Source organism: Neophocaena asiaeorientalis, unplaced genomic scaffold, assembly GCF_003031525.2.
Source record: "Neophocaena asiaeorientalis asiaeorientalis breed wild unplaced genomic scaffold, Neophocaena_asiaeorientalis_V1.1 scaffold360, whole genome shotgun sequence".
NCBI lineage: Eukaryota > Metazoa > Chordata > Mammalia > Artiodactyla > Phocoenidae > Neophocaena > Neophocaena asiaeorientalis.
In genome coordinates, this window is record NW_020174485.1 from 7,251 (window position 1) to 29,481 (window position 22,231).

The window sequence follows — 22,231 nt, forward strand, 5'->3', positions numbered from 1 at the left end:
GCAGCAGAAAATAACTGGCCAGGCCTCTATGCCTTTGTGGCCCCATCTCCTGCTGTGACCATGGAGGCTCTCAGCAGCTGTCGGACTACCTTCCTCTCTGAGCTGGTTCCCAATTGTTACCTGGCTCAGGTATTCCCAGGCCACCCTGAAGTAGAAGGCCTGGCTGGGGAAGTGGGGCTGGAGAAGTCTGAGCAGTGTGACCAAGGTGACTTGAGTCCCAGGGAAGAAAATGGTCAGAACAAGAAGAAAACCGAAGTCAACAAGATCTGGAATTTTGTGAGCCGTAGAAAAGGGGCCTCCAGTCAGAGGAAACGACCCCAGTCCATGATTTTACTGGGAGACACTTCCAGACCATCAGAGTTAAAGCCCAAAGTCACATTAACGGATCAAATGAAGTCATTCAAGAGGTTGAAGCCTTCGACTGGGGTCACCAAGAATACTACTCCTAGGGGCAGTAAGGCCCAGCAACTCCAGGAGGTTCCAGGTGTCTACCAGATGAAGAAGGCCCAGGAGGCCCTGAAGCCTTTTTGTTATTCCTACTCAGGATACACTGAAGGCCTGGAGCCCTTCCTTGCAGATGTGCAAAGGCTGGTGCATGCCCCCAAGAGGGTGAACCAGAAGGTTCTGGCCTTTGATGACTTTGGCATCCAAGTGGAAGAGGATCCCTATGAATAAGAGTCCCCTGAGCAGGCCGGTAGGGGCAGGTGGGCCAGGGACTACCTGAAACGCATGTTCCCTGTAGACTGTGAGGCCCCATACACATCAACTGGAGACTCCAGAATCCAGGAGCTTGAGCCTGCCATTGAGGCCTCCATCTTGGAAGGGAAAGTGGAAAGGCGCTATGAGGAGAACCCAGGGAACCTATGTCGAGACAAGGCCGTGCCTTTTGATAGTGTTGTCAAGTTCTTCAGCAACGTGGCCAAGGTGGCCCGCAAGTGGCGTGCATTCTCCCGGGAAGAGCTGCAGATGGGTCACTGCCACAGCAAGGCCTACTTCATCAGTGGTGGCAATGAAGGTCTCATCATGGAGGGTGCTGCCTCCCGGGCCTCCTTCCCGCTCAACTTGCCCTGCCAGCCCCCAGAGGCTGCACTGTGGGGCAGTGTCATTGGGAGATGCCAGCACCATCACCACAAGCCTCATGCAACTTTGAAATGCGTATTGAGAGCACGAAGACTCTGGACGAGGCCTTTGCAGGTCCCTGCACTGTTGCTGCCTTGGTCTCAACCTCGACCTCACCTGTCTTTGAGCTCCAGGGTGACCCGACTCCACAGAATGGCTGCAGCTGCCATTACGGCCATATCTTCACCAGGGAGCACTCCTCCTCAGAGAAGCTCAATGAAGACACTGAGACTGTAGTCAGCTTCCTTAAGGAAGATGACAGTGCCGGACAGTCTCCCAAGCTGAGCACCTGTGCCAAGAAGGTCACCACAAAAGCTGTTATGGAGAAGCCCAATAAGATGGAGGTGCTGGAGGCCCACAAGGGCCCCAAGGCATACATGCAGGCAGGGAAGCCCTAGGATTCTGACTTGGATATGAGAGCAACAGATGCAGAGTGGGAAGCTAGCAAGACCTGTACTGGAGTCCTAGGTACTCAGGTAAGGTGGGAGCTGACATTTCCAAATCACCATTTGAAACATTCAGGACCCCAGAAGTCAGCTAAACTCCTATGCCCTCCCCATTACCCCACCTTCCATCAGGAGTGTCCCGGAAGGAATGCTCCCACCAGTCAGCTGTCTGGGAATTGACTCATCCTAAAACCTCAGGCAATTTTTGTCTCTTCCTTGGGCTGAATGCCTGCAGTCACACCTCAGTTCAGCCTTGAACAAAAACCGAAGCTCTGGGAATGCCAGCAGAGTGACCAGGGACATTTAATGATGCTTGAGACAGCCATGGTCTCCTATTTTCCTTAGCTGTGGGACATTTCCCTGGTTTTGTCACCCTCTTCTCCCTCACCAACAGGAGCTGATTTCAGAGACTGGTGTCAAGAAAAGCCTCTGGGACTGAGTGTCAGGAGACCTGGATTTGTGTCTCAGTTCTGCACTTCGTTGTCTATATGACTTTGAGACAAATCCTTTCATCTTGTTGGACCTCAGTTTCCCTATGGAGGGGAGGGGGCTTTCTTGGTGTCTGGGAAATCTCTAGGCACCTTCTGGTAACAACATTCTGTTGTTTGACCTGAAGAATATAGATAGAGGACAGCCCAATAACCTTCTCCCAGCATTCATTGAGTGATAGCTTTATATCCAACATCTGTCAGGGTGCTGTCACATACACTGTTTTCATTTAATTCTTAAAGTAACCTTGTGATGAAGGAGTGATTATCCTCATTTTACCAGTGAATAAACAAGCTGAGAGAGGTTGAATGACTTATCCAGAGTCATACAGATTGTGACAGAATTTGGATTCAAATCTCACTTTTGACTCCAAGTCTGGTGCTTTTGTCTAGCTGTCTATAGTATTCATAGGATTTTACTTGAATGATGACAAGCAGGTTCTTAGCATGCCCTCATTCATGGACAAAAAGAAATGTGCTAAAAGTAGTAAGAGGAATGTAGGATAAGTACTAGAAGGGATTATCTGTCTTTGAGACTTAAGATTGTCTTCATAAAGGGATATGCTATAGTTTCTCCAGATAATTTTAGGGCGAAGTATTTTTTAAGGGTAGTTAATTAAAATTCTTCTTCTTGGTGGTGGTGATGGGGGTGGTCTACCTTGGTAGTTCTCAACCCATCCTGTCATTTCTCGCATCCTACCTTGAGAAAACTTGGGTCCCAGCAGGACAGAAGCAATAAGCCTGCTTTTTCCAAGAAGAACATTAATATGTTTACAAATATTCTCTTTCTATATTTATCATATTTGGTAAAATTTAAGGATCTAAAAATTGGTGTAATATTATTAGGAGTAAATTTTATTGCAGTGGTTTTAAGACCAACAATCAAGCAAGCAAACAAGCAAGCATACCTAATGATTCCATTAACTTATAATTGCAGTTGGGGACTGCATGTCCAATGTTACCAGTCGCTAGGGAAAGGGTCACAGATGAGTACAGCACCTCACTAGGTAGCTGTGTGGACTGGACATGGAGATGCCTTGTAGGTTCTTTAAAAGCACAGGCTTTGGAGTCACAAAGGCTTGAGTGGGATTTTCCCTCTCATCTTTAAAATGGGACAAAGCACTCCCTACCTAAGGGGGATGTTGTTGTATGGCCAGCGTACCTAGCCTAGTACCATTTGTGACACATTGTAGGCTTCCACAAAGTGGTAGCTGTTGTCATTATTAAAGTTTGGTAAATTATTAATAATTGTAAACAAGGTTCAGCCAGAAAAACAATTTAAGAGTACTGTAGCAGCAGCTGCTTAAGGTAGTTGAAGGAAGTGTCTGAGGTCAGGAAACTGGCTTCTAGTGTCATGTATACCCTTGAATTTGCTTGTGACCGTAAGACAGATCCTTCCCCTCTCTGGGCCTCAATTTCTCCATATGACCCAGAGAATTTGTACCAGATAATTCCTGAGGCTCTTTCCTCCTTGCCTTTCTCTAGTTCTTTCCTCTCAGCTATTGTTTCTCTGAGTCCAGTGGGAAACTTCTTGCTGCCCAGTGGTTTGTTCTGGATTAGCTCTCCTTGGCAGGCTTCCTGTGCCCTCTGCTAGTTGCTCAGAGATGTTTCCTATCTTTCCTTGGAGTGGTAAACACCATCCCAGACAGGCACTGGGTTCCAAGGAATAAGGAAAGTGGAGTGGAAAAGCTGAATGCCAGGGAGCATTGATGTAGGTCAGGGGTCCAGTTGACCATCTGATCCAATCACTTTATTTTACAGATGATGGGGACACTGGGTCCCACAGGGACAGGATTTCCCCTGACTCACAGAAACTGGAAGGCAAGTAGGATCTGAGAGTTCTAGTCTAGGATCTGCCACAAATTCTACTGACAAACTCCTTTCTCGCTCTGGGTTTTAGAAGCCTCATCTGCCAAATCCTCATCCTTCCCTCAGGCAACTTTCAAGTTCACTACAGGCTAAATTGAGATAATGGATATAAAAGCAATGCATTGTGGGCTTCCCTGGTGGCGCAGTGGTTGAGAGTCCGCCTGCCGATGCAGGGGACGCGGGTATGTTAGGTAACAAAGGTCACATGATAACCGTGGATCATTATACGCAAATAGAGGTGAAAAACATTGTGTGCAGAATGGCTTAGGTCCTTTTGTGTTTCCCAGGGAAATTGGGCTTTGGCTGGCTTCCTCCAGGGTGTTTCATTTTTGAGGTCTATTCACCCAACCCTACAGAGCTAAGTGACCCCTGCCAACCGGCCCAGATTTGGCTGTGGTCAGCCTGGGGCTGTTCTTGTACCCCAGGATGACGAGGTGCAGCTTCAAGGGGTTGATGTCAGAATGCAGGGATGGGAGGCTTCCCTGGTGGTGCAGTGCTTGAGAATCTGCCTACCAATGCAGGGGACACAGGTTTGAACCCTGGTCCAGGAAGATCCCACATGCCGTGGAGCAACTAAGCCCGTGCACCACAACTACTGAGCCTGGGCTCCAGAGCCTGAAAGCCACAACTATTGAAGCCCACATGCCTAGAGCCCGTGTTCCACAACAAGAGAAGCCACCGCAATGAGAAGCCCACGCACCGCAACAAAGAGTAGCCCCCGCTCGCCGCAGCTAGAGAAAACCCCACGCGCACCAACAAAGACCCAATGCAGCCAAAAATAAAATTAATTAATTAATTAATTCATAAAAAAATGCAGTGATGGGATCTCTTCAGAGTCTTTGATTTGGGGAGTTTATCAAGGGGACTGAAACTTCTCTGTGTCTCACTCCTTGCATTAGGAAAACGAGGAGAATAATATTAATAATTATAGCTAACATTTACACAGTGCTTGTTATGTGCCCAGGCACTGTTCTCAGCACTTTACATGTATGAACTCATTTCATCACACAGCTACCCTCTGAGCCAGGGACTATCTTTAAAATGAGAATGATAATAATACCTACTTTATAGGGGTTTTGTGAAGATGAAATGAGTACATACATATAAGTGCTTATAGTAGTGCCTGGCCAAGAGTCATTGCACAATAAATGTTAGCTATTTGCATTAGTTATTAAAAACAAATGTAACAGGAATGGACTGTACCTCAAGCTTGTCATTAGTTAACACCTTAGTGAGGATTAGTGGAATACAAATTGAAGAAGGAAGCGGGAGAAAGATAAGCATTCTTTAGATTTGTACAGGACTTTATACTTTGCAGAGAGCTTTCCCATATATAAATTGATTGCAAAATGAATTATAATTATCATTATTTTCATATGACAGACAAGGAACTTGAGGCATGATATATGAGAAACAAAATATTGAAGGTGGAGACAATATGACTATTATTGAAGTTCTGGCTTGTCAACTGAAAAAATGCATAATCTAAAAGTTGAGAATTATGTTTTATTTGGTGGCCTTATGGAGAACTATAGCTCCCAGATAGCTCTGAGGAACTTCAAAAGAAGTAAGGAAGGGGCCAGTATGTATGGGAGTTTTTGCTGAAAAAACAAACATGTAGTCGAACATCAAAAGATTACTGCTAATCACAAAAAACAAACATCTCAAGTTAATGATTTTAGTGCTTCTGTATGTATGGGAAGATGCAAGAGTCTGGACTTATTTAAACCATTCCTTTGATATGCATCTTAACTACCTAGAGTCAGTATCCTATTTTTCTCCACCGTGAATTACCACTGGGGGGCAGCTGTAGTGGCTGATGGCTTTATGACCTCAACCTTCTTTGTTTACTGCAGTGGCAGGCAACATTCCTTGTCCACAGTGCCTCCTCTTGATCATAAATTCAACCAACATTTGGGAGGCATCTCATGACCAATTTTGTCCCTGGTCTCTAGGAAGGCTCATTGCTAGATAAGACAAGGATTCTATTGATAGGCCATTCAATGCACCTATCACTAATCCTATCTATTTTGGATTAGGCCCTGTTGATAATCTAAAATTCTCTGGATTGCTTCTTTTATTAGTCTGTTATGATCCAGGAAACGTTTTTCTTTGTTGCTTCTTCCCATATCTGGAATTGCAGTATTACAATTATTTTATGTAGAGTTATACATATGATCAATTGCCTCAAGATATTTAGCCATCATTAATTTTGTCCCTGGTTACACATTGGGAAATGCAAGAGACAGCAATCTTATAAAATAGACAGGATATAAGTAATACAGCTAATAACTGTCATAGTGCAGCAGAGAGAGGCACAAGATATAAATAATTTGAAAACATCAAGAAAGAACACATTTAAACAATAATTAGCATAACTGGTTGTAATCTGGTCTCAATAAACTATCAACTCCATGTGTGAGCCAGCTGGAGAAGCCAAATTCTAGAGGGATAAAAGTTTTCTAGAGAAAAAAGTAAATGTTTCATCTTTATTTACAAAAGTATACTTTATCGATTTGTTGTAGGTCATAGTTAGCATAAGAGGAAAGGTTTTATGGAAAACAAAGATTAAAGGCCAGTATATTTCAGAAAAAGAGTCATAAAATTATAAATCATATTTATCAGTTCATTCAATCCCATGTAATTAATTCGTGTTGATCTGGATGAAGTCATCAGATTTTCCATTAGAGTTTTATAATTTCTTACCCAGCTTAATGATATCATGTAAAAGTCATCAGAAACTTATATTTGTCAAAAAGTCCTTTTTATGAATCTTCTTGAAGATCTTCATTTTGTAAAAGCATCAGAGTAAAACAATGATTGTCTATAAATGACAAAAGACTTAAAATGGCTAAAGATCTGATTATAATGCAATTTACAAGAAAATTGGATAATTCTGTGACATACAACATTTTAAGATAACTAGAATTATAACTGATAACATTATACCAGGACATATCAGATTTTTAGGAATTCCATACAACTTTTGAAATATCTATATTAATGACATTTACCCATACAATATAACTAAGAAGATTTTATCACCACTTATTAGACAATGTTTCCCATGTAATTTAACATACCAAACAAATCTAATTAGTTTAGTATCTCTCTTTGGGATATTTCAGGGGACTTTTGAAGCATCCCAAAGTTAGCTGGAGGTCAAAAGAACTTTATTTAGAATTTGACTTGGGGAAGTTTGTCAAAGATATTAAAAGGTTTTAACACACTTGGTCAAATAAGATCATAGAATAGATAACTAGTAAAAATCTACTTATAGCACAGGGAACTCTACTCAATACTCTGTAATGGTCTATAGGGGAAAATAATCTAAAAAAGAGTGGAGCGAATTCCCTGGTGATCCAGTTGTTAAGACTATGCACTTCCACTGCAGGGGTGCAAGTTCCATCCCTGGTTGGGGAACTAAGATCCATAGCATGGCCAAAAAATTAAATAAATAAATAAATAAATAAATAAAGAGTGGATATATGTATGTGTATAACTGATTCACTTTGCTGTACACATGAAACTAACACAATATTGTGAGTCAACTATACTCCAATAAAAAATTTAAAAAAAGAAAGGATCATAGGCCACTATGAAACAGTACTTACTTATTCAACTGAACTGACAATAAAAGATTTTAATGTAGATGCAGATCATTTAGAAGGCAAGGAAACTCACAATCTGTTATCAAAAGTAGCTCAACATTCCAAGAAAACTTTGTCCTCTTAACAAAGAAAACCAAACTCTATAGTCTTGCACCAGTCCACCTTCAATAACAAAATTTAATTACCTAGTTAAACTTAATCTAATCCCAGCCTGACTTTGTACAAAGCTCTTATCTCAGTGCTCCCATTTTACAAACCTCCCATAACTTTTTGTATCTATATTAGTTTATCCGTTTTCTTTCCCTTCCAAAAACAGCCAGCTTTAGGAAAACATGACTTTCTTCCCCTAAACAAAATGCATTTCCATTCTTCGTACCATCTTTTGCTGAAAATACACATCCTACTTTCCTTGCATGCTATCCCAGTAGCTTTAATTACGTATTTTACAATTTTAACACTTAAATTATTAATCTTTAGTGAAAACTGACAAGCAAATAATTGTGAATTCTGTCACACCAGCATTTTCTGATTGCCAAACTTAAGAACATTCCATAACCTCTAGAAACATCCATCTTCACATAGCATAATTTCTTTCCTCAATGTGGTACAAGACATGTCTAATACACCCAAATATCTCTAGTTTCCCTCTCATAAGGAGACAAAAATAGGTAAACTTAGATTTCTTTAGCACTAAATGTTCCAGTATTTTATCTTATTTGAAATGACCTGGATATTTAATGAATCCTATAATTTTACTTAACAAAACTGAAAAGTTTCAAGTTACCAAAACTCTGGAGAAAACTATTTTAGATAGGCATAACCAAAACATAATTATTCCTAAAGAGTTCACCTGAAAACTCATAGCTCATTTACCTTTATTTTAAAACTTAGGAAAATATCATCATAGCAAGTTATTTTTTTTTCTTGCTGACAAACTCTGCAATAGAAATAACATGAACTTATTGACATTCAGTAAACCTAGGTACACTAAAAGTAAGACATGTCTGTATTGATTAAACCGACAAGCTTAAGCTAGCTTTAATACTAGATATTAATTTAATTATTGAATATTTCCTACATTAAGTGAAACTGAAATTCATTTTGGTCAGTCTTCTTTGTATTTAGAAATATTTAATTTGTAAGCGCTTATTCTTAAGTCAAATAGAGCTCTTTTATAAATTTAATTTTGATGATATTATCTGGCGGTAAGACATATCATATGTATAATATGCACACAGATGTATAAACAGGCAAAACTAGTGAACTCATAGCTTCACTTTAACAGTTATTAATAAGGTATTAGAATATCAACTTAGTAGTTTATAAAAGTTGGAATAAGTTAAATTTGCTTGCTCAGATGACTAAGGCTTTACTATTTGTGGAAAAGACTATTAAGATTTGTATTTCTCGACGGGGGACCTTGAAGATGGCGGAAGAGTAAGACGCGGAGATCGCCTTCCTCCCCACGGATACACCAGAAATACATCCACACGTGGAACAACTCCTACAGAACTCCTACTGAAGGCTGGCAGAAGACCTCAGACCTCCCAAAAGGCAAGAAACTCCCCACGTACCTGGGTAGGGCAAAAGAAAAAAATAAAAAACAGAGACAAAAGAATAAGGACGGCACCTGCACCAGTGGGAGGGAGCTGTGAAGGAGGAAGTATTCAAAGATTGATTTTCCCAACTATATTTTCTTTAATTTACTTTTTTATATAAGTGAGAAGATTTCCAACTAAACTGAAAATCAAGGATCCTATGTTCTAGAACTTTAGGGTTCAATTTATCATGCCCTGAAAATTTGCACAAGGCATTCAACAAGGCCCTCTTTCTGAATGCACAGGTTAAACCCAGAGCAAGAATCTGTATTTCTCTGTTATTATTTTTATTAGCCTCTGCATATTAGCTTCCAGTTTTTGTATCAGATTGTGTGGGCTCAGGTAAGCCTGTTAGTTTCTTTTAGTATGTTTAATTAATATTGCCTGAAGGGCAGATATATATGCCATGTCTTATAATACTTGGTGGGGGAGGCATTCCCCAGTGAGACATAACGTCTATCTCACAATATAGTTAGGCAAAAGAGATGTAAGCATCTTATATAAAGCCCATTTAAATATGCCAATTTATATAAACTTTCTTTTTTTTTTTTTTAAACATCTTTAATGGGGTATAATTGCTTTACAATGGTGTGCTAGTTTCTGCTTTATAACAAAGTGAATCAGTTATACATATACATATGTTCCCATATGTCTTCCCTCTTACCCCACCTGCCCTGGCGGGTGAGCTGACAAGCCTCTTGGGCTGGTGAGTGCCGGTCGGCAACGATCCTCTGTGCAGGAATCTCCCTGCTTTGCCCTCTGCACCCGTCGCTGTGCACTACTCCGCGGTTCCGAAGCTCCCCCCTCCGCCTCCCGCAGTCTCCGCCCACGGAGGGGCTTCCTAGTGTGTGGAAACTTTTCCTCCTTCACAGCTCCCTCCCACTGGTGCAGGTGCCGTCCTTATTCTTTTGTCTCTGTTTTTTATTTTTTTCTTTTGCCCTACCCAAGTACATGGGGAGTTTCTTGCCTTTTGGGAGGTCTGAGGTCTTCTGCCAGCCTTCAGTAGGTGTTCTGTAGGAGTTGTTCCACGTGTAGATGTATTTCTGGTGTATCCGTGGGGAGAAAGGCGATCTCCGTGTCTTACTCTTCCGCCATCTTCAAGGTCCCCCCTATATAAACTTTCATCTCAATTCTATCAACTTCCGTAGCTTTAACTTTAGTTGCCATTAGGATCCTATCAACTAGCCTTGGTTTTACATGGAATACAGAAACCTTTCTTTTTAACCCCTGACCATTGTATCTGTTTTTGTATAAAAGGCTCTGGGGTCTCCAGTGAGCATTTGAGCCAAGGGACTCAGGCCCTTTTGTCAGTCTTTTAAATTGATTAATTGGTCTGTTGCCCTAAGCAATTGTTGGTCAGCTATCTCAGTGTAATTTTCTTCCAGCTTTTTAAACATATATATATGTTTAAAAAGCTGGAAGAAAATTATATTTATACTTATATTTATATAAAACTGAAGTAAATAGAGCAGACTTGTTTGAGGCCCTTTAATATTAGGAACCAATGGGGGGTCCCTTTAGCCATTTCAACCTTATGTATTATTGTATGTAGTATTGTAACAGAACTTCAGAACCTTTTTTTTTAATTTATTGATTTTATTATTTATTTATCTTGGCTGCGTTGGGTCTTTTGTTGCTGTGCACGGGCTTTCTCTAGTTGCGGTGAGCGGAGGCTACTCTTTGCAGTGCACGGGCTTCTCATTGTGATGGCTTCTCTTGCTGCGGAGCACGGGCTCTAGGCACATGGGCTTCAGTAGTTGTGGCACATGGGCTCTAGAGCACAGGCTCAGTAGTTGTGGTGCACGGGCTTAGCTGCTCCGCAGCATGTGGGATCTTCCCGGACCAGGGCTCGAACCCATGTCCCTGCATTGGCAGGCGGATTCTTAACCACTGCGCCACCAGGGAAGCCCCAGAACCTTTTGTTTTAATCCCATTAATATCTGTTTTATTTATCCATTTACTTAATAACCATCTAAAGATTTCTTCAGCCTTTTGGGATGAGTCATTTTAATCTTTCCACCTTGTTGGGAAGAAGTCTCTAGGCTTTCTCCCCAGTTTTTTCTTATATCCCTGTTAATCAACCTAATCAACCTAATTAACATTAATTATCCTAATGTTTTTATTTACCTCTGTAAGACCCTTTATGGTGAAGCTTCCTAAGCTGGTTTATTTTGTTTGTTTTAAACTAAGGAAGTTCTTAGGTTAGCCATATATATATATATATATATATATGGAGGGGTGGGCAGGGCACTCTTTGAGTGAGCAAGGTTGCCCCCCTGCTTGTGGGTTCTGCTATCCAGACCCTCGAGGACACTTGATAAAAGAAGAGGAAAGTCCAAAATTAGTACCATATCAAGGTGTTTCTGAACACACCAAACTGTGAAGTTGATTCTATAGGAGCCCCAATTTGGGAACCAGGTAGTATATTTTCCTTAAAGACATTATAGGCTATAGATAACGTAACCTTAATTCAGGATGCCTTTGTCAAAGTACAGCTGGCTGCCTTCCACCTTGCTTTTCTTACCCTCTTACAGGTCTGGGGGCCCTTACCCCTGCCCTCTAAGCTTAAAGCTGTTTAGTTCTGGTATCATCCCAAGTTCAGTTTCCAGAAGGCTGTGTCCTCCTGTATTGGGTAGAATTGTGTCCCACAAAATCTTCAAGTCCTAACCCCCAATACCTGTGACTGTGATCTTATTTGGGAATAAGGTGTTTGTAGATGTAATCAAGTTAAAATGAGGTCATACTGGATTAGTTTGTGCCCTAATCCAATGACTGATATTTTTATGAGAATAGAGAAATTTGAACACAAACACAAAGACATAGGGAAGAAGGCCATGGGATGATGGAGGCAGAGGTTGGAGTGATGTACCTGCAAGCCAAGGAATGACTAGGATTGCTGGGAGTTACCCGGAGGTAGGAGGCAAAGAAATATTCTCCCCTAGAGATTTCATAGAGAGCATGTCCCTGCTGACACCTTGATTTCAGACTTCCAGCCATCAGAGCTGTGAGAGAAGAAATTCTGGTTGTTTTAAGCCACCCAGTTTGTGGTGATTTGTTATGGCAACCCTAACAAATCTTATGTCCCTCAAACTATAGGTCTGGCCCCAGGTACAGTCTAGAAAGCAATCTGATTAGGCTAATTCATATGTAGGTCTGTTTTCATCCTCACAAAGAATGGTGAACCCCTACCCCCACAATGATGTTGAAATTAGTGGACTGTCACCATTGTGACCAATGAGGTGGAGATGTTCAGGTCATATAGAGTAAAAAGGATTTAGGAACAAGTATCCCCAAAATCTTAGTGTAGAGCTTGACTGCATGCTCTGTAGGTATCTCCCCTTCCCTCTATCTAGAATCAAAATAATTCAATGATCCAGTCTCTTCCATTGCTGGTCCTCAGTTTTTTCTTCCATCTGTTTAATGAGGGAATTAGATTATATGACTATAAGAAGCCTTCTTCTCTAACAGTTTATGGATCTAGGAGACAGAGTTAGTAAGTTAGGATTAAGAAGAATTTTACAAAGCAACCTTGATATGTCTCACTATTAATACAGATTCAGTACAGTCACTTGTACCTTCTACTGCTCTATTTTCAGTACTACCCAGTGATTTTACTGTGCATAAGAAGGAACTGACTTCAGTAACTTGTCTCAGCCCTTGGAAATTGGGTTACCAATTTGGCAGAGAACCTTACCTGAGTTGTCCTAAAACAAATAGACTACCAGATATTTCTCCAGAAAAGATGGGTTTATTTCCAATCAGCAGAGAAATGCAATTCATGGTCTGCAACCCTGGCAAGCCATGTGCAGGTCCCTTCATGGAAAGGGAAGGAGAACATTTTTGTACAGGAGAAAAGGAAGTTGGGAGGGCTATAGTAAACAAAGAGTCCATGGCTTTTCATTGGCTGAGCCCTTGCCAGGAAAGAAGAGGAGTCTTTCTCCTTCCTTTTGAGCTTTGCTATTGTTACCAAACCAAACTTGGGCCCACTCACCTGACGGGCAGCAAAGCCAATCTACTGACAGTGGGTTGTGGTGAAGGAAATATAGCATTTATTACAGGTGCCAAGCAAGGAGAACTGGCAGCTCATGCTCAAAAGAACTGAACTCCTAATGGCTTTCAAAGGGGGAAGGGTTTTCAAAAGCAATGTGAGGGATGCGGTCACAGGGTGCTTGATCAACTTGTGGACATCCTTCTGATTGGTTGTTGGTGAGGTAACAAAGTAGTATTTCGGGAGTCAATGTCATCAACTTTCTGGCTTCAACTGGTCTGTGGGCTGCATGCTTGTGATTAGCACGCAGTCAACTTCCTCAAAGCAACTTATGAATGTGCATCCGACTTATCTTTACCTTTGTGACTGATTTATTAAGTTATAGCTACTTTTCTGGCTGACTGTCCTATCTTTGTTTCTCCATTCTTTACCCCCAAACTTACCAGCTAGGGCCTGTTCTTTGTTCCATATGGAGGGCCTAGGAAGTCACAGTGTATTTACATAGCCTCATTTCCCAATCAAAAATAAGTAGGGAGGGAAAGTTCCCTGGCGGTCCAGTTAAGACTTCACACTTCCACTGCAGGGGGCATGGGTTCAATCCCTCATTAGGGAACTAAGATTCTACATCTCATATGCCATGCTGCATGACCAAATAAGTAAATAAAAAATAAGCAGGGACACAGAGGATTAGGGCCCTACACAGCCTGCTCAGTTTCACTATCATTACAGGGCATGAGAGCTCCTCTTTCTGGTCCCTTAATTCTATCTAACTGAAGTTTCTGTTTACTATTTTGTTTTTTTTACATTTTTCCCTTTTGATCAAGCTCTTTCTCTGAAAGCATCACTGATCAAGAATCAGGTTTTCTAGTTTCAGTGGCTGTTTGTCCCTCAATGCCAGGAAGGATCTTTCCTGGGTGTAGTGTCTCTCACGTTGGAGGGAAAGTGTACAAACTGGAAACCTATCATGGGCACATTCCAGTACAAAAAGGAGTAGAAGGGAGAACTCACACTGTTTATTTAAAGTCCATATGTTATGAAGATCATAGACATGGCTGGTCATTTGAAGCCTTATGTTATAATCAAAGGTTTGGCGGCAAATTTCCAACAGTCCTGGTCTGAATATCTTGGGAAAGTTGTCTCATCATATGCCATTTGCTTCAATTCTGGGAATTCTTTACTTTCAGGTCAACAGGTCCAGTCAGGGTTTGGTGCTTTCTTCAGGTGTGTCATGTGAATCCAAGAGTTTGTACCTTGGAGTTTGGTGGCACGAGGACTATACCTGATAGGGGCCTCTCCAGTGAGGTTAAAGAGAGTTCTTCTGGAGGTGGCTTTTCCAATAGACAAAATCTCCAGGTTGTAAGATGTGATGCTTAAGGTTTTCATCTCCCAAGAGTGCACTGTGAAAAGATTGCTCTACCGAAACATGGTTATTTTTAATGGAAGAAATTAGGCCTTTGCAATATTGGAGTATGTCTCCTTTTATCACTTGTAGTTCAAAAGATGCAGGAACCAAGTGCATTGGTGTCCTGTGATTGTCTCAAAGGGTGAGAATTTATGAGTTCCAAAAGGGGTGGATTTGAGATTTAGAAGGACAAAGGGCCACCCTTTTGGCCAAGGTATTTGGAAGGCTTCTACAAATTTTGCCTAGTCTTAATAATGCTGTTGGTGCTTTTGACTAAAACAGAGGATTGAGGGTGGTAAGCACAGTGAAACTGTTGTAAAACCAGCCAAACAGCACAGACTTGTCGAAGTTACTGGCCAGCAAAATGGGTTCCTCAATCACTATGATGTTTGAGAGGAGTTCCCCAGGTATGGATAATCTTTTCCAAAAGGACTTCAGACATAGGAGAGGCAGTAGACTGTCTGCAAGGGAAAGCTTTAGTCCATTGTGAAAACATACAGGCCATGACTAAAACATATTTATACCACGAGATGGAGGATATTGTATGAAATCCATCTGCCAGAACTCAAATGGTCCATTTGACAGTTTAAAATGTCTGGGAGAGTATGAACAGGCTTCACTGGGTTGTATTTTGGACAAGTGAGACAGGTGAGTAGGTACTTTTTGTGGCCTTGTTAATGTTTACCTACTAATATTGATTCATGAAGGCTATCATTTTGTCAGTAGATCAATGGTTTAATGTATGTACAGTGGTGAGGGGTGGGAATTTTAGAGTGTCCGGTAGGATTGGGTTGTTATTTGGTCTAAAAGAGAGCTTTCTCTTTTTAGCAATCAACAACTGTTGAATCTCCAAACTTGTTTTTCTTTTTCTCTGGCCAATTGTTAGGCTTCTCTAGCCAATTTTTCTAAGTTATTGTTTGGGTAAATATACCTTTGGACAATGACCGTCGTTCAGATGCTGTTGGTCCCCTTAAGGGCAACATTCCCAGTGGAAATATCAAAAAGGTAATTTCACTTAGCTTCTAAAGAGTAAAGTTTAGAACTATGCCCCAGAATCTTAATAATAGCTAAAGAGGCAGTAAAGGTATTGCATTCAGTGATTCCTGAACATAAGGGCCATTTTCTGTGGGAGATATTTTAAATTTTATTTCCACTGGAAATAAGGAAGCCACGCTGCTTCCACAGCATTTCAAAATAATGAGCTACTCCAGAAGCATATCTACTATCAGTATAAATATTGGCATTTTTGTCCTTGGCTAAAGTACAATCCCCTCATGTAAGAGAATATAATTCAACCTGTTGGGCCAAAGTAGCCAAAGGGAAAGATGCTGCCTCATCAACATCAAAAGGAGTTGTAATAGCACACCCATTGTTACCTTTTAAATAAGAGCCATCAGTGAAACATGAGAAGTCACTCTTACCCAAAGGGAATTTCCTATAAAGTCTCACAAGGCATCAGTTAAACTGTTGTAAGGGACTTCATCTGTGACAGAGGACAGAAGAGTAGCTGGGTTAAAGTTATCACAGTGTAATAGAGTTATATGAGGAGCTGTTAACAAAAGGTTTTCATAGGAGGTGAGGCGACTGACTGAGAAATTTGAGTGTGATGAACATTCAGGAGAGCTTCTACTCATGAGGTACAAAAATGGTTAAAGGGGATCTCACAACGATTTTCTCTGTAGCCATGTTCAAAAGTGGTTTGGGCCATAATGGCTCTAAGGCAAAGAGGTTATCCCCATGTCACAGGGTCCAGTCGCTAGCTATAATACCCTATGGGTCAATGGTGGTCCCCAGGTTTTTGAATGAGCACCCTAAGGGCATTCCCTTCCTTTTCATATGTAAAAAGAAAAAAGGGAATCTGATCATTGGGATGGCCAAGGGCAGTTGGATTCATCAAACTCATCTTTAAGGCCTTGAAGTCTATGTGGTCTTACTTTTCCCATAAAACTGGGTCCTGGGTTGTTATTATTGAGTAAAACATATAGAGGCTTGGCCATAAGAGAGAAATTTGAATCCAATTTGGGCAATAACCTACAAACTAGAGAAAACCTCACAGTTTGTGCTTAGTTTTGGGTTTGGGGAAGCTTAGGATGCCATGAAATCTATTGTGATCTAGGTGTAGCCCTTGTTCTGGTATCAGATGTCCTAAGTATTGAACTTGGGTTTGGGCAAACTCCAGTTTTTCTTTGTCAGCCTTATGTCCCTTTAAGGCTAAAAGCTTTAGCAAGTGGATGTTGTCTTCCTGTGAGGAGGCTTGAGAAGGAGACCAAAGAAGCAAATTATTTATACATTGCAACAAAGTCAAAACTCTAGGGAACTTTATATCACCCAGACCAGCCTTTAGGATTTGTGACAAATAAGCATTCTCAGAAAACCCTGATGCATTATTGTCCAGGTGAGTTGTTTTTCTTCCCAAATGAAGGCAAAAAGGCATTGGCTAGCTTCATCAACTAGAATACTAAAGAATGCACTGCATAAATCAATTACAGTCAAGAATTAGCTTCCAGTGGGAATGGATGTAGTAAACTATGAAGATTAGAAACAACAGGGTGTCAGGGAATAACAATGTTATTTATTGCTGGACAAACCTCCACGCTCGGACCTTAGGTCTTCTTACCATTAAAATGAGAGTGTTACAGGAGCTAGTACAAGGGATAATGAGGCCTTGAGACTTATAATGTTCCATTATGGGCGTTATGCCTTGAAGGGCTTCTTTATTTATAGGTGATTGATTAATTCTGAGAAGAGGTTTTGAAGTATCTATTTGAAGCTAGATGGGAGGTGCACTGTGAATTTTGCCAATCAGTTGGAAATTTTGTCCATAAGGAATGTAGTGGCTGATTCAAGAGGGACAAATGATCAGTGTTTCCAGAATCAGCTCTAGTACTGTAAAAAACGGAACAAATAAAAGATGTCAAAGTGTCATTTAATTCATCTTGTTTGTTACTTTATGACTATTGTCAAATTCTAGAATTATTTCCCCCTTTTGGGAGAAAGAAATTCTGACATGATGCTTCTCTAAGAACTCTCAGCCTAATAAATGGGTAGAGGTGGAGGAACTAATGAGAAAATGTTTAGGAGGGTTTAGGTTTCATTTAGGACCCTTCATTTGTTGGAGTTGATGATTAAGAATTTAGACAGTTTTCCTTGGAGGTGGCTCATCTAGAGTATTAGAGAGTTGGTTTGTCAGGTTAACTAAATCTGGAGTGGACATAGTTTCCCATTCCATTCTGGTTCTTTTTCCTAGAAGGGAAATGTCCCAGTTCAGTCCATTAAAAAACAGGGTGTTAAGAGCTACCTGGTGAATTCAACGTCTCAAGGAAGGCCAGAATTTTCTTTAAAAATAATCTCATGAACAAGTTCATCAGATGTTTGTGTGCAAGCCTGAATTGTGTTCTAATCAATAGGCTTTGGAAAAGCTCTAGGAATTGCCCAGTGAGGTTGCCTAGTGTTTGCTCAAGCCTGATCATATAAGTTAGTGGGCTTGTCTCCCAGTTGTAATTGTAGAGACCTTTCAGGATATTCCCAATTAGTGGTTTTCATCAAATGCCAGGCTGGTCTTCACTGACAAGCATATAAACTAGCTGATGGAAATCAGGAAAACCAGGTTGATAAGTTTAAATGACTATATTAAATTCCTCAGCAAGTCTGTGAGGCTCTTCAGTTACTTTGGGAAAAATCTTTGACTATGGCTTGTAGTTCACCTTTAGTCCAGGCAATATAAGAAATTAAAGGTCTAGCTTCTGGATCCTCAGAAAGTTTAATCTTAAAGGGACAGGTTCTGACAAGTTCAGAGGAAAGGGGTGTGGGGAAAGTTTTAGAGAAAAATGAAAGTTTGGTGAGGGAATTACTATGGGGGAATTGAAGGTATAGAGGAGGTGTGGACTGTGTAGAAGGGAAGGAGGAAGATGTTGCTGAATATGGAGTCTGTCCATGAGAAGTGGAGGGAGAGACAGAGAAAAGATGGCATCAGAGGCCAACCCTGAGTCAAAGAAGCCAAGGAAGAAGAACCTGAGGCTTTGGGAGCCATTTTATCTTTCTTTAATCATTTGTTTGCCTCAGTTCATCTTAAATTATTATTTTCCACAGAGGCAATTGTAGATTCCTGATAATGTTGGGAAACCTCAAAATACCAACCAAAATAAGCATTCCACTCAGTTCTGGAAAATTTTGGGCTATTGTAGTCCAATTTGGTTTTAAGGAAATTAAGTTTGGGGATTTCAAACGTTTCCCATAATGGCCATTGGTATTCTAAATTGCCTTTGGTCAGGTTGGCCCATTTAGTTAGAAATGTACATGAGGAAGGACCGCAGTTTTAAAACATAAAATTGCCGGAGTCCCTGTAATGGAGGGTGCCCTCAAAATACTTAGGATCCCATTTATTTGAGGCTTTTCTGTAGAGTAAAAGACAATTTTCAAACAGTTCAAATGGCTTACAGCACCAACAGCTCAATCCAAACAGCTTGCAAGCTTGAATACCAGCCAATTCTAAGGAAACAGCTTGGTCCCAGAGGAGCCAGGCCAAAGGCTTTTTCATCCAGTTTCCAGATAACAGCCCCTGTTCCAAAGTAATAGGCTGAAAGCTAAAAAAACCATTACAGTTTCAGAGAAGCAGCTCCTTTTTCTGGAGGAATTGGGCTGAAGGCCTTTTTAACCAGTTTCTCTTTAAACAATCTGATCTTAAAATCAGACCAAATTGCCAAATACTTGTATACAGAACCAGGTCTTAACCAGAAAGATGAAACCTTAAAATAGATCCCAAATGAAGCCTGGAAAGCCTCAAACACAAAGAGCTCAGATCCAGGAGAAAGACAAACTTTCAAACTCCAGGGTTGGGGAGAAAGCAGTGAATGAGTGTAGGCTCAATTGTGGGCACCACACCTGTTTTCTCACCAACCCCATTGCTGTTAGTGGTCTTCTCTGGTCCCTGTTTAGGCCACCAAAATGTCCTGAAATAAAAATACTGCCAGATATTTCTCCATCAAAGATGGGTTTATTCTGGATCAGCAGAGAATTGCAATTTGGGGTCTGTAACAATGGCAAGCCAAGTACAAGTTCCTGTACAGCAAGAGAAGGAGAACACTTTCATAGAGATGAAAAGGAAGTTGGGAGGGTATTAGTAAACAAAGAATCCATGGCTTTTCATTGGCTTAGTCCTTGCTAGGAAAGGACTCTTCTTCCTGTTGGGCTCTGCTATCATCACAGGTCCTAAGAGCTCCCCGTTCTGATCTCTGGCCTCTTTTTAATTGAAGTTTTGGTTTATTAGTTTTTACACTGTGCCATCCAAACTGTTAACTTCTCTCCACATCCAATCCCTTTAGGGATGAATAATACAGGTGGAAGAAACCTGTATTATGTTTGTTGTGACTTAGGAGTATTGAGGAGGAACTTGAAGAATGTAGCCCCAGGAATTATTTTTTATCTTTTCTGGTCTGTAGTTAGATAGACCTACCATTTACTAGTTGTGTGACCCTGGGTAACTCATTTTTTCTTTCTGACCTTTAGTTCCCTTACTGTAAAATGGGCTACTATCTACCTTACAGAGTAGTTGTGAAGACTGAATGAGATAGTATGCATAAATATACTCAGCAGGGTATCTGATACATAACAGATGCTATACAGATATTTCACAGATGTTAGTTACTTCCCTCTTTTACCACTTGGAGGTCAGGATTTTGGAAAAGAAAGGATTGGGGATGAAAACAGCTGGTTATGTTGATATCAAAGGAGAGGACTTGGACTTGGTCTTAGCTAAGATGTGCTTCTGGCAAGAGAAGGTTTCTCTCACAATCAGTCTCTCTCTCTCTCTCTCTCTCTCTCTCTCTCTCGCTCTCTCTCTTTCTCTCTCTCTCTCTCCCTCTCCTTCTCTCTCTTTCTCATTCTTATATTTTCACACATATACTTTCTCTTTTTTTAAAGTACTTTGCTATGTGCTTTATGTGCATTATCTCATTTCTTGATCCTAGTAACTCTGCAAGGCAGGTATTATCACAATCCCTTTTATGCAGATGAGGAAACTGAGACTCAGAGAGATGAATTAACTTGCCCAGGTCTCACACTGAATAAAGGTTAAAGTCTATAGCAGATGCAGAATTCTCACTTTCTCCATCCCAATACTAACCAAACACACAAAAAATGCCCAAGAAAGGAAAGACAAATAGAAGCTATTTTCTTTGAATCAGTTGCTTTATTTTCCTTTTCTCCACTGCCTGATGTCTTTTAGGTTCTTGGTAGTTGGATCTTTGCTTGCATTTACTGATGATACATGGTAATCCTGCCTGAATTTGGTGGCTGGACTAGATGATATTTCAAATTGGAAGTCCTGCTGTTTAAGCCAAGTGTTGGCCCACTCACCACCCCCATTGAGTAACTGATCCTGATTAGTTTTCTTTGCAGGCTTTCTTTCCCCCAGCTGAACCATCACCAAGAACTTCACCACTCAAAATCCTTCTGGAAAAATGCCACTCTCTGCCCATTTCACAGAGGATCCCCATGGAGCTGGATCAAGTGGGCTGGAGGAGACCCAGGAAGCTTTGCACAGGTATGCTTTTTATGCCGTTGTTTCTGAGGTGGGACATGCCAGGCAGGCCTCATGCATAGACAGATTGTGTTGACATTTACCCTACTTCCTCTACAATCCTTCCTCCCAGTTCCCTAGTACTCTTCCTTATTGTCACTTGAAAATTCACTGTTAGCAATGCCTGGGTGTAGATTTTCACTCTCCATGTTCTTCTTTTATCAATAAAATGCAAATATCCTTATTCGAGGGCTTTTTATCTCAATGCACTCAAATATCCCATCTTCTCAAAGCCTCATTTTTCCCCCAGGACCTGTGTACCCAATACTTTCCAGGTCTCATAAACTCTAGTTCCTCCTCTTCATCCTTTTCACAATGATATACACCCTCCTCCTGGCCTCAAATGGACCAGTCCCATTATTTCCACCTCCCATGAGGTCATTCTAGCCCCCTCTCTCTTGCATCTTACTTAGACTTACTCTCTGTGGGTCCCAGGTCCTTCCCCTCTTCACTGACCACTGACCATGGAAAGCCCTTCAAGGCTCAAGGCAGCTTCATTTACCTCACTCAAAACGCAGAGAATTCCCCCAATCAACACCTCAGTTACCTCCCAGAGCTTCAGGGTACATCCTTTCTAACTCAGCTCACTGGCCCTGCCTGCAAGACTCTTGTCACTCACAAGTAAAGCTTCATCATCTGCTACAAATGGGAGAATCAATGCTCTCTTACACATGGACCTTAGACCACACACTAACAGTCCCCTAACAGGCCCCACCCCCAGTCCTTTATATAGCAACATATTTTGCAAGAATGCTAAGGACACACAAGACCTCGCAACATTCCTTTCCAAAGTTTTCTATAGTGTCTACAAGCTCTGGGAACCTTGATCCCACTTCCTCATGACCCAAAGTTTCCCTCAACCCCAAAGTCTGTAGCTTCTCTGGACGTGACACTACTTTTCTCTTTTATTCTCCTTACTCCATGTGTGGAGGACATGTGGGATGCTTTGACTTGGAGCTTACTTCCACCCTGCAATTCCTTGCCAGAATTCCAGGAAGGTAGGAGGCAAAGAAATTGCATGCTTGGGTCTTTTGTAGCATCATCTCTCAGAAATCCCCAGAGGCCAGGGAGATGGTAAAAGGAAAGAGTGAAGAATTCTGAAGGGAGATAATCCTTCACTGTAAAAGCTAGGA

General features: G+C 41.1%; 1 protein-coding gene across 1 annotated transcript in view; it reads left to right on the top strand.

Annotated features, from left to right (window-relative positions):
• The first annotated feature begins 21,001 nt into the window (after window positions 1-21,001).
• Window positions 21,002-22,231, top strand: part of ARHGEF9 (Cdc42 guanine nucleotide exchange factor 9) — a 353,894-nt gene continuing 352,664 nt past the window's right edge. The window contains exon 1 of the mRNA XM_024757237.1: window positions 21,002-21,062. Coding sequence (XP_024613005.1) covers window positions 21,014-21,062 — 49 coding nt within the window. The 5' untranslated portion in view covers window positions 21,002-21,013. The remainder of the gene's footprint in view (window positions 21,063-22,231) is intronic.